The 12,412-nt window shown below is 35.6% G+C and overlaps 1 protein-coding gene across 5 annotated transcripts in view; it reads left to right on the forward strand.

Moving 5' to 3' along the window:
* The window catches only part of CHRDL1 (chordin like 1), a 156,044-nt gene that overhangs the window by 113,472 nt on the left and 30,160 nt on the right, over positions 1 to 12,412 (forward strand). For all 5 annotated transcript variants that reach the window (XM_066248875.1, XM_066248873.1, XM_066248874.1 and 2 more), the window contains exon 7: positions 11,023 to 11,090. In XM_066248875.1, the coding sequence (XP_066104972.1) occupies positions 11,023 to 11,090 (68 nt within the window). The remainder of the gene's footprint in view (positions 1 to 11,022; positions 11,091 to 12,412) is intronic.

Consider the following 12,412-nt stretch of genomic DNA (forward strand, 5'->3'; position numbering starts at 1 on the left):
TTGGTCCTGGGAGGTGCCAGTTAGAACATCCACTTTCACCATTGCTATCTTGGAATCCCCTCCACCAACTCTTCTTTGAATGTTTGGTAGAATTCACTAGTATAGCCATCTACTCCTGAACTTTTGTTTTGGGGTTTTTTTTGGGTAGTTGTTTCTATTTCCTCCCTGCTTATAGTTCTATTTAGGTTTTCCACTGCTTGGTGACTCAGTCTACAAAGATTGTATAGTTCTAGGAATGTATCTATTTACTCTAGGTTGTTTAATTTGGTGGCATATAATAAATAACTGAATAAGTTTTGAGTTAGTATGCTCTCATCTAAATTTCAAAATATATTGAAACACTGTGATATTTTCATAGCTACAGAAGAACCTGACCACCAATGGTAATCTCTTTTCGAAAGTGAATCATTCATATTCATGATCATGGGAGCATCTTAGAGATTTTCCATTCTTGCTTGCCTCTCTTATTCAGGTTCTTTTTCTTCTCTCTATCCTTTGCACTCAGAATTTATCTTCGCATGCTTGCTAACTGTCCCAGAACTCCCATCCCTCTAAAGTCATCATGCTCTTTTTTAGCATGTCTCTTCCATTTAGAATGTTATTTTCTTGGAGAACTCTTCCAATAGTGGATGATGTAGCATTTACTTTCATACTGAGCTTAACAAATTAATAGCAATGTTTCCTAATTGGCCATCTGGGATATCCTGTCAAAGCCAATAATGCCCCATCTTATTGTGGAATTAGAGAGAATTTTTTTAATGTGTATAAAAGTATGGTTCTACATTTTTTTTTTAAAAAAAGAAATTCTCAGTGGAGCATTTCAGAGCAATTATTTCTTCACGGGTGGTTAAAGCCACTCTTCCTTCAGCCTTGTCCTTCTAACTACTTCAAGGGATGCCATGACTGCCCCAAAACACACCACTGGATACGCACATTACTCTCATTAGAATAGTCTTCATGGGCATAGACCTCGACATTTATAGAAGTTACTCTGATTTGTTGACTGATAGTATAAACAGAGGAAAAAGAAACACGAGAAAGAGAACCACATGATGTCAGGAATCATATTTAAATATTACGTACACTACAATTGTAAGAACTTACCAAGTCCAGGTCTCCATAGCCTGGACAAAATGGACGGTTGATACAATTATTCAGTTGATTCAATCAAATTGATGAAATGACTATATCCACTTTTCCTTTGGCTATTAAAACCAGATCTACGTCCCATACTCCCAACAAATAGTCCAGTTTTCTTTGAATAGGGCCAGAAAGTTAAAGTGGTGTTTACAAAAAGAAGAAGGACCTTTATCTGACTGCTTTTATTCCCAAGTTGACCAGGCAGTAAACATTGGTAGATTATCGAGTTTTCCTTCTCTATCCTACTTGTTCTTTTCCATTAATGGATGCAGTAGCACAGGATTCTACCTTATTTGGGTACTTGGATTTTTACCACTCTATTTTATGACAATGTAACTTGTACTGCTTCTCAATGAAACAGATATCTGTCCTCTTCAACCTTCACTTTAAGCCAAGAGAGAAAATGATTTTAATTAAAATGTAAACTTCTTTTATAAAAGGATGGAAAGAAGAAGAAGACTAGCATAATTATGAGAGAATCTAAGGCACTTCAGAAAATGAGCTGAAGGAATCTCTGCAGACTCTTCTTATAATTATTATTAGTAATATTAGTATTAGTATTAGTATTAATACAATATCTTCAGGACTCTGGCTTCTGATGATTTAGAAGTTAAATGATTCCCTTTCTATGTGCAGGCATTCATTTTCTCTTTTAACTAGGCTTTGTTCATTTAATCCAAACCCTTTCTTTTGTTAAATACCTAGCCCACTTGTAAGAATACCTTGTGCTGGGTTTTCCCCACATGTAAGCTGCACTCTAATAGGAGGCATAAATGGAAAGGAAGGATGGGAAGAAGAGAGAGAGGGAATAATGGCTAACAATTACATGACACTCACAATGTGGCAAACACTCTTCTAAGCTTTTTACATACACTAATTAATTTCACCCTCATAACCCTATGGGATTGTTATTATTGTCTCTATTTTAGCAATTAGGAAATTGAGGCACAATGAATTTAACTCAGTTTTCCAAAGTTACAAAGGAAAGAAGGGGGCAGAGTGACAATTTGGACCCAGGCAGTCAGGGTCTGGGCTGTTCTCTTAGTCATTATACTATACTGCTTCTGAACTTGGGGATGTGAACAAACTTTGGGGATTTTGTTAACTCAGAGGCTAGTGAGAACAGTTTGTGATAACTCTGCTTCCAAGGACCCAATATGATATACTTTCAGCTCTTTTCATTGGGACTACTCTGGGATACAAACACCCCATTTCTTTTTTTTTTAATTTAAATAAATTTTTATTAATGTTAATGGGGTGACATTAATAAATCAGGGTACATATATTCAAAGAAAACATGTCTAGGTTATCTTGTCATTCAATTATGTTGCATACCCATCACCCAGAGTCAGATTGTCCTCCGTCACCCTCTATCTAGTTTTCTTTGTGCCCCTCCCCCTCCCCCTAACCATCTCCCTCCTTTCCTCCCGCGTCCTCCCTCCCCCCATCTCTGGTAACCTCCACACTCTTGTCCATGTCTCTTAGTCTCATTTTTATGTTCCACCAATGTATGGAATCATGTAGTTCTTGTTTTTTTTTTTCTGATTTACTTATTTCACTCCATATAATGTTATCAAGATCCCACCATTTTGTTGTAAATGATCCGAAGTCATTTCTTATGGCCGAGTAGTATTCCATAGTGTATATGTGCTACATCTTCTTTATCCAGTCATCTATTGATGGGCTTTTTGGTTGTTTCCATGTCTTGGCCACTGTGAACAGTGCTGCGATGAACATGGGGCTACATGTGTCTTTACGTATCAGTGTTTCTGAGGTGTTGGGGTATATACCCAGTAGAGGGATTGCTGGGTCATAAGGTAGTTCTATTTTCAGTTTTTTGAGGAACCATCATACTTTCCTCCATAATGATTGTACTACTTTACAGTCCCACCAACAGTGGATGAGAGTTCCCTTTTCTCCGCAGCCTCTCCAACATTTGCTATTACCCGTCTTGTTGATAATAGCTAATCTAACAGGGGTGAGGTGGTATCTCATTGTAGTTTTGATTTGCATTTCTCTAATAACTAATGAAGATGAGCATCTTTTCATATATCTGTTGGCCATTTGTATTTCTTCCTGGGAGAAGTGTCTGTTCATGTCCTCTTCCCATTTTTTTATTGGATTGTTTGTTTGTTTGTTTGTTGTTGAGTTTTATGAGTTCTTTGTAAATTTTGGATATTAGGCCCTTATCTGAGCTGTTGTTTGAAAATAACATTTCCCATTTAGTTGGCTGTCTGTTTATTTTGATGTCAGTTTCTCTTGCTGAGCAAAAACTTTTTATTCTGATGTAGTCCCATTCATTTATCTTTGCCTTCACTTCTCTTACCTGTGGAGTCAAGTTCATAAATGTTCTTTAAAACCCAGGTCCATGAGTTTAGTACCTATGTCTTCTTCTATGTACTTTATTGTTTCCGGTCTTATATTTAGGTCTTTGATCCATTTTGAATTAATTTTAGTACACAGGGAAAAGCTGTAGTCGAGTTTTATTCTTTTGCATGTGGCTTTCCAGTTTTCCCAGCACCATTTGTTGAAGAGGCTTTCTTTTCTCCATTGTGTGTTGTTGTCTCCTTTATCAAAAATTATTTGACCATATATATGTGGTTTTATTTCTGGGCTTTCTATTCTGTTCCATTGGTCTGAGTGTCTATTTTTCTGCCAATACCATGCTGTTTTGATTGTCGTGGCCCTATAATATAGTTTGAAGTCAGGTATTGTAATGCCCCCAGCTTCATTCTTTTTCCTTAGGTTTGCTTTGGCTATTCGGGGTTTTTTATAAATATAAAAAACCATATATTTTTTCCATATAAATCTGATGATTTTTTGTTCCATTTCTTTAAAAAGTATTCTGGCCAGAGCCATCAGACAAGACAAAGAAATAAAAGGCATCCATATCAGAAAAGAAGAAGTAAATGTATCACTTTTTGCAGATGATATGATCCTATACATCAAAAACCCGAGGGACTCCACAAAAAGATTACTAGAAACAATAAACCAATACAGTAAGGTCACAGGATACAAAATTAACATACAAAAGTCCATAGCCTTTCTATATGCCAACAATGAAATATTAGAAAACGAACTAAAAAAAAAATCCCCTTCACGATTGCAACAAAAAAAAATAAAATACCTAGGAATAAACATAACAAAGAATGTAAAGGACCTATATAACGAAAACTACAAAGCATTGTTAAGAGAAATAGAAAAAGACATAATGAGATGGAAAAATATTCCTTGTTCTTGGATAGGAAGAATGAATATAATTAAAATGGCCGTATTACCCAAAGCAATTTATAAATTTAATGCAATTCCCATTTCTAACCATTAAAAAAATTTATCTATTTAGTCACATCGCCATTGAAAGAGCAGAGCACCATCTAGTTAATAATTTCTTTATTCCCTCTTCTCTAATCTCTCCCTGCAAAGACATATACTCTCACAATGCATTCTCTAATGTACATATCTCTGATTTTTATGGATAAATGCTTTTGTACTCTTCAGATTTGGCTTGCTAACGTTAGCAGGAGCTTTTCCTTGTGTTTGTTTTAGTGTTTCTCAAGCAGATATTTTGTTTAAAATATTGAGAGAGCCCCCCCCAAAAAAAACAAAAAAGTGTCTCTGTATGTTTTACAGGACACTGGAGGACTTCTTGCAGTACTATATCTCATTATGGAAGCTCAAATGTCTACCAGTGGAGAATTATTATACCAGTGTTTTTCAGAGTTTTCCTCAGATTTCACCACACTTGCTCCCCCTCAACAGAATTTGTAGAATTAGATGTTTGGCAGAGTGGCCCCCCACCCCCGCCAGAGAGCTTTTCACTTCCTCTTTCATCTTTTGCTTGGTACTGAGTACTGGCTCTAATGTGGCCCACTATAGAACCTGATAATATTTTTGTAATCAGTTTCTTCCTCTGTGCCCTCTCTCAATTTCCCTGAAAATCTCTTTAACCATTTCCCCAATTCTTGTGATTTCAACTTATTTCTCTAAAAATGCAGACATAATTTTCCCTTGTTACAGAGATCACATGCCCTTGTCTCTTGGATTCATTTAATTTCTATTTGCCTTATGATTAGAGTGACCATATAATTTATCATCCAAATGAAGACACTTTTGAAAGTGTAAGAGTCAATTCTAATGACTATGCCTTCCAGAATAACAGGCATAAAACTGGGTTTTCCCAGATACATTGGGATCTATGGGCAACACCCCATAGATACCAATGATGTTGTATGTGGTTCAGAATTGGCCATATGCCAGTGTAGTTTTGCTATCTTCAGTTAACCTTCATGAATATCTCATAACCTCATTGTCCTTTTGAGACAACACGGTTTGTTTCTGTGATCTGCTTAAGCCACCCAAAGATTAATGGAAGCAATGGGAGTTATAAACAGTCTTAATTTTAGCCTAGCTCTTGACCATTTTCAAATACTTGTTCTCCTATTACCAGAAAGCCAAGCTACTCCAGCTCCATAGGGTACCACTCAGAGTATAATTGAGGTTTGAATAAACAACACATGTGGCTTTTAAGGTTAAACGAATATTGTTTGACATACAGTACAGTAGAGTTGCTTTTCATTTTGGTTTAAAAATTGGTTAGAATTACATCTTGTTGCTTCTTGGAATTAACTAAAATCCATCTGTCCCCATTAGTATCATTGTTGTTGTTTTAAAGCCTTGGCTGAAAAAAGAATCTCTCTCTTACTCTAGATAATTTGTCCAGTGAGTCGGAGGGGGGAGGGAGACAAAGAAACAGGTTTTTTAGGGTATCAGTGTTTACTTTCTTCTTTTATATGTTTTGTCTCTCAAATGTATCTATGTTGTAACATACAAAGTATAATATCTCATATTGCAAATGGACAAATAAAATTTTAGCTGCCCAACAGACCCTGCTCAGGTCTAGAAAAGCACTTATAGCTGTTCAAAATGTTAGCATCTAAGAAGATAATTCTGGTTTAACTATGATTTTAATTAAATAGAACAATTAAAAAGTTAAAACCTTTAGCAGCTACTTATAAAACATTGCAGTTTAAAGAATGACATTTTGATGACTTTGAAGTAGTTTCTGCTTGAAAATATATATACAGAAGTAATGGTTCCAGTTTTTAACAAAGTGTAATAGTTCAAATTTAGGTACACATACCTGTCTGCAAATGCTTAGGTGATTGTGGCATATTCATCTGAATTTGTATTACAAGATAGTAATAGTTGGTTTTCATACTTGATATCCAATTGCCTCATTGCATTGCCATGTTCCCTTTCTGCTCATTTACCAAGGACTGTATGCTTCTATATTACTTTGAGACTCTGACTAGACTATAAGGATTTAAAGACTATTTAAAAGCCCTTTTAAGACTGAAAGGTCTAACTGGAATATATTGAACTTTTCAGATGGCCATGTTGAATAAACATTTCATGTCAACATCAATCATTAACTCTACATTTAAAAGGGCATTTGATGAGGAGAGCTTTTTTTAATTTTCTTCTTTTCTAACTTGCTCTCCTTCGGATACTTAGATTAGGCTTGAAACCATATCCTATAGCTCAGGGGTCCCCAAACTATGGCCCGCGGGCCGCATGCGGCCCCCTGAGGCCATTTATCTGGCCCCCGCCACACTTCCGGAAGGGGCACCTCTTTCATTGGTGGTCAGTGGTCGCTCACGCACAGTACTACTTCCGGTGATGCGGTACACACGCGTCACAGCTCTGGAAGCACGTCATATCACTTGTTACGACTAGCAGTGACAAATATGGAACCGGACATTGACCATCTCATTAGCCCAAAGCAGGCCCATAGTTCCCATTGAAATACTGGTCAGTTTGTTGATTTAAATTTACTTGTTCTTTATTTTAAATATTGTGTTTGTTCTCGTTTTGTTTTTTTACTTTAAAATAAGGTATGTGCAGTGTGCATAGGGATTTGTTCATAGTTTTTTTTATAGTCCAGCCCTCAACGGTCTAAGGGACAGTGAACTAGCCCCCTGTGTAAAAAGTTTGGAGACCCTTGCTATAGCTTTAATATATTGGTTTGTCACTTGCCAGTGAAAATTTTGTGGTTTAAAGTCTTCTCTCTGGACTCATTTTTATTTTGCTCAGAACATAACTTAGAGCAGGCATGGCCAACATACTGCAAAATGAGTTTATGTGGCCCACGATTAAATTTTTAATATTCTCCACACGATGCACTGTGGAAATGAAATAAGTGGTACTTTTAAATCGTTATAGGTAAACTACAATATCTAACCATTGTACAACAATGAAAGTTAAAATCTCAGCTACTCAGAAGTGGAAGCGTCTTTGATTATTGGAAATCGAGATATTTAAGAAGATAGTGATACGCAGAAAATAATTCCACATGTGACTAATCTAGGGTTAACTTCCAATAATTGGTCGAATGGATTCACAATACTTATTTTTTTTAAAAATTTCATTATAAAGATTTACAACTTTATACTCATCTATGCAATTTTTATAAGCAATTGAATACTGGAAAATATGGAAATTAAAAAAAAAAACTTGCCAAAGAATATTTAATAATCTTCAGCTCAACTTATATTTGTGAACAAACATTTTCTTTAATGAATCTAAATAAAATTACAACAAAATCAAGATTGAATGATTCATATTTGGAGGCTGTGTTAAGAATAGCTACTACAAGTATAGAGCCAGATATTAAAAAAATAATAAGTGATGCAAAGCGCCTCAACACGTCACATTAGTTTTTTTTGTTAATTTGTTGTACTAAGTTACTTACATTTATTCATAAACAAATTAAATAATAAAATTTTGTTTACATAAACAAATCATTTTTGTATTTAATTTTTTTTAATTTTAATATTTCGTCCAGCCCGTGAAAAAAGTTTTCTTTCTAATCTGGCTGGGGTGCAAAAACTGTTGGCCACACCTGGCTTAAAGTCCCCAGTGTCAGCTAAAATGGAATAAGTATATCCATGTGCACCCCCAATCAGTCACTGTCATAGGTAGTGCCATTTTCCAACTCTCCAGATGTGCAACCGTAAAGTCATTTTATACTATTTTCTCTTTGATTAGCAAATCTTCCATTGGGGTGTTTTCATTTCCTTTTTAACTATAGAAGTCTGACTTAACCCTTCTTTTCCATTATTTTATGGATTCTCATGTTCTATCACATATTACTACAACAGGTTCTTGGTTTGCCTCCCAGATTCCAGTAGCTTCTTCACTCGTCAATACTCTTGCCAGAATATGCTTGCACAAGTACCATTTTTACCATAGGAATCTCTACATAAAAACTGGTAGCCAGATCATGTATTTTCTGATGGCTTTAGGCGACCCCTGTGTTTTGGTCGTTCAACCCCCACCGGGGTCACGACCCACAGGTTGAGAACCGCTGGGTTGGAGCCCAGCATCATTGGCTTGAACAAGGGGTCACTGGCTCAGCTGGAGTTCCATCATCAAGGCACATATGAGAAAGCAATCAGTGAACAACTAAGGTGTTGCAATGAAGAATTGATGCTTATCAGTTCTCTCCCTTTCTGTCTTTCTGTCCCTATTTGTCCCTCCTCTGTCTCTCTCACAAAAAAAGAAAAGAAAAGAAAATATCAGAGGGGTTTGAAATTTTAGATAGGTGGTCAGATAAGGTCTCCAGTCCCATCATTTGAGAAGTATTTATAGAGTGAAAACTATGTGGCAGGAAATTGTTACAGATGACATTGATACTACCATAAATGAAACAAATAATAAACCCTGCCCTTATATAAGGGACATACTTATTTGAGAGCCAAGAAATCTGAGGTTTCCTATTAACTCTCACAAACCCATTATGTGACTGAATAGCTGATACTTTTCCTATTTGAGGCTTTGTTTCTCCACCTGTTAAATGTAACAGTTCGACAAGGTTATGCGTGAACTCCTATCCATCTCTCAGGTTATAGGACGCTAAGTCCTTTAGGCAATTGGGAATATGTAAGAGTGCTTGAAGAAGACTTTGCAGAGAAAGAAATACTTATTGGTTTTCATAGACATGGAAGATAAATAAGGTTTGCAAGGTGGAAAGAGAATTTCAAAAGAAGAATAACATGAGCAAAACCATGGAAGCAAGAATGGGAGAGACATAACCAATGAAGAGCAAGGAGGTCAAAGGGTTCCCATTGTAATGTAGCTGAGATAGTTGGGTGGGTGGTAAGTGCTCAATAAAGATGAGGTTGTAGCTAATTATTGAGCATCTTTGATGAGAACCCACTGAGTGTTTTGATCATGGAATGTTATAATTATACAAAGTGGTGTTTTAAGAAGGTTAACATAGCAACTGGAGTTAAATCTTCAAAATTCATAATTTTTTCATAGATGATCTCTGAATCATAAAAAATAAAGTCATAATTTGTTATACATTACTGAATGATTATAATATTGCTCTCAAACACATTTTGAGGTCTTTTTCAAGTCCTGAAAAAGCCAAGGGTACTACATAATTTTCCCTAAGAGTACTACTATCATAAGCTTGAACCAGAAACATGTTACTATTCATTTCCTCTTTTTTAATGTTTATTTTATTGATTTTAGGAGAAGGGAGAGAACAGAAGAGAGACAAGAACATCTGTTTCTATATGTGCCCTGACCAGGGATCAAGTCGGCAACCTCCATGCTATGCCCTAACCAACCAAGCTATCTGGCCTGGGCAGAAACATGTTACTATTTAGACTTAGGTTTTGAAAGCTTGGGAGATGAACTGAAATAGAGAATTCTTAATGTTTATATTCTTTTGTATTTCTTCTTATCCCATGAAAAATATGGTTGAGTTGATAATGTGTTTAATCTCAGCCAGATATATAGATAGATAAATATATATCTATATGTATCTTTAGCTCTATTTCTACATACACAGCATACATGTGCACACACACATACGTAAACAGTTCTCACTTAGAGTGGTGCAAATACTTCTAAGACCAAGCTTTTCCTATGTGCTTGTTTGGTCATAGGTAACACAGGACATATTCATGGGGATTGTCTTCTAGTTTTTTTTATCTTTAATTAGTTGAGAAATGTCCATATCTATCGTATTTTTGTTCTCCAAGCTGAAAGTAGAATCTTCCTTCTAAAGGCAGTTGCTCTGGAAGACAGCAATGGGTTAGCTAGCTGTTTGAAAAGTGGATATATAGACTTATAGAAAGGTGTCTTAGGCAAAAAATAAATAAATAAATAATAAATAAATAAATAAATAAAGAGAGAGAGAGAAGGATATTTTCAATGTTGGTTATGTAAACACCCCAATGTTAGCAACTTTTACCTTAACTTTCAGATTATATCTTAACTTCTCAGAAATGCAATGGTGAATTTAACAAATCATAGCAGACCAAATAATCAAAAGTCTCATTTGTTAAAGGTAGTTTAAACAAGTAGTTTTCAACCTTTGGTCCATGGACTGATACCAGTCATGCAGAAATTTCAAGCCAGTCTGCAAAAGAGTTAACCACCCTGATTTTGTATGAAGATTTGTAAGAGTGGTTAACTCTTTTGCAGATTGGCATGAAATTTCTGGGAGACTGGCAGTTGAAAATCACTGGTTTAAATACAAGTTAAATATGACCTGCAAACTACTTAACTATAGCTAGAGTAAGATAAGAAAAAGTGACAGTGATGGTTATATTAAAATGGAAAGTGATTATTTTCCAAATTTTGGGTAATGTTGCTTTATGGTCTATTTTTAGGAAAAGATAACTTTCTTTGGAGTTGTTTTGAAAAACAAGGCATATTCAGAGAGAAATCAATTAAAGTTGCTTTTTGAAGAATAGTTAAAAAGACTGGAGATCTATGGGATTGTAAGACCAAAAATGTTACTGGGCCACAAGGGTGATATTTTTCCTTCTATGTAGGCATGATTTAATTTTTTTTTTTAATAAACAGGGGATGGAGAATTGTCGTGGGAACATTCTGATGGTGATATCTTCCGGCAGCCTGCCAACAGAGAAGCAGTAAGTGTGAATAGCCCAAATAATTCAACACTCTACAGCATTAGGCCAACCTTTCCTCTCTCCATGGCTACATTCCCGGCAATTCCATAAAAGGGCCTATTTCTAACACCACTTTTTTCATTTTCCTCAAAAATTTAAATGGCATCATCATCAACCTATAACCATTTAAGTGCACTATGTAATTGGCAAACAGGGCCAGGACATGAACACAAAGAAATTGTAGCCACAGCCACAGCCCTTGGCAACCCTTCATCTAGATTAGAAGTTGGTTCCCTTTCAGGATGACTGCCAAATGTTTGTGTTCTGTGAGGAAGGCAGGTCATTACTCCTATTCTTTTTTTCAACAGTATGAGTGAGAGCCTAAGGCTTAGGAGAAGGATATGGACATGTCCAAAGTACCTCTGCCAAAAGAGTGGGCTGCCCACTTTACAATCCACAGAACATCCTCACTGTTGAAGATAGTCATGGTTTCCCTTCCTCGTCCTGAAACATTTTCTCATTTCCATTCTTGGTGATAATGCCAGAATAAGCTTTACAAGTAAGCGTCTTTATATCTATAGTAATAACATCTCTAACAAAATATAATCTATCTCTAAAATATATATATATTTAAGTATAGCAACAATTCAAACTTCTTAACATCTAAAAGGATGTTTCTAGTTCAAATAATTTATCAAACTAAAGGACTTACAAATGTGTACAAAATGTACAAAGGCATCACTGCACATAAATGGGTATTCATTGTACCCCTTTTACAGAAAAAAAGTGTACAGGGGCAGTCAATGCAGCATTATTTTCATAAGAACAAGACAGAGACAACCTAAGTTTCTATCAATGGAAGTCTGGTGCAACACATTATCTAAGGGACCTGTGCAGGCATTAAAAAGAATACAGGACATAGAAATGTAGTCAAGTTGAGAAATGTCAAATATATATTATGGAAACAAAATGAGGTACAGGATAAAATTTATACTATCATGTCCTCATGTAAAACATATGTATGTAAATGCATATAAAAAATCTAGGTCATATACCAACATGGTTGAGTGGTAATCTCAGAAAGTAGGAGAATTGATCAGGAGGACAGGTTGACTTTTACTCTTTTATTTTTTTACTTCTAAATTTATATTTTTTGTATTATTTGATATTTTGCAAGTATGGATTAGTGATTTTTATTGTTGTTATTTACTTTTTTTCTTTTTTTTAGTGAAAGAGAGAGAGAGGGACAGACAGAAAGGGAGAGAGATGAGAAGCATTAATTCTTTGTTGCAGCCCCTTAGTTGTTCATTGATTGCTTTCTCATACATGCCTTAACTGGGGGC

Source organism: Saccopteryx bilineata, chromosome X, assembly GCF_036850765.1.
Source record: "Saccopteryx bilineata isolate mSacBil1 chromosome X, mSacBil1_pri_phased_curated, whole genome shotgun sequence".
NCBI lineage: Eukaryota > Metazoa > Chordata > Mammalia > Chiroptera > Emballonuridae > Saccopteryx > Saccopteryx bilineata.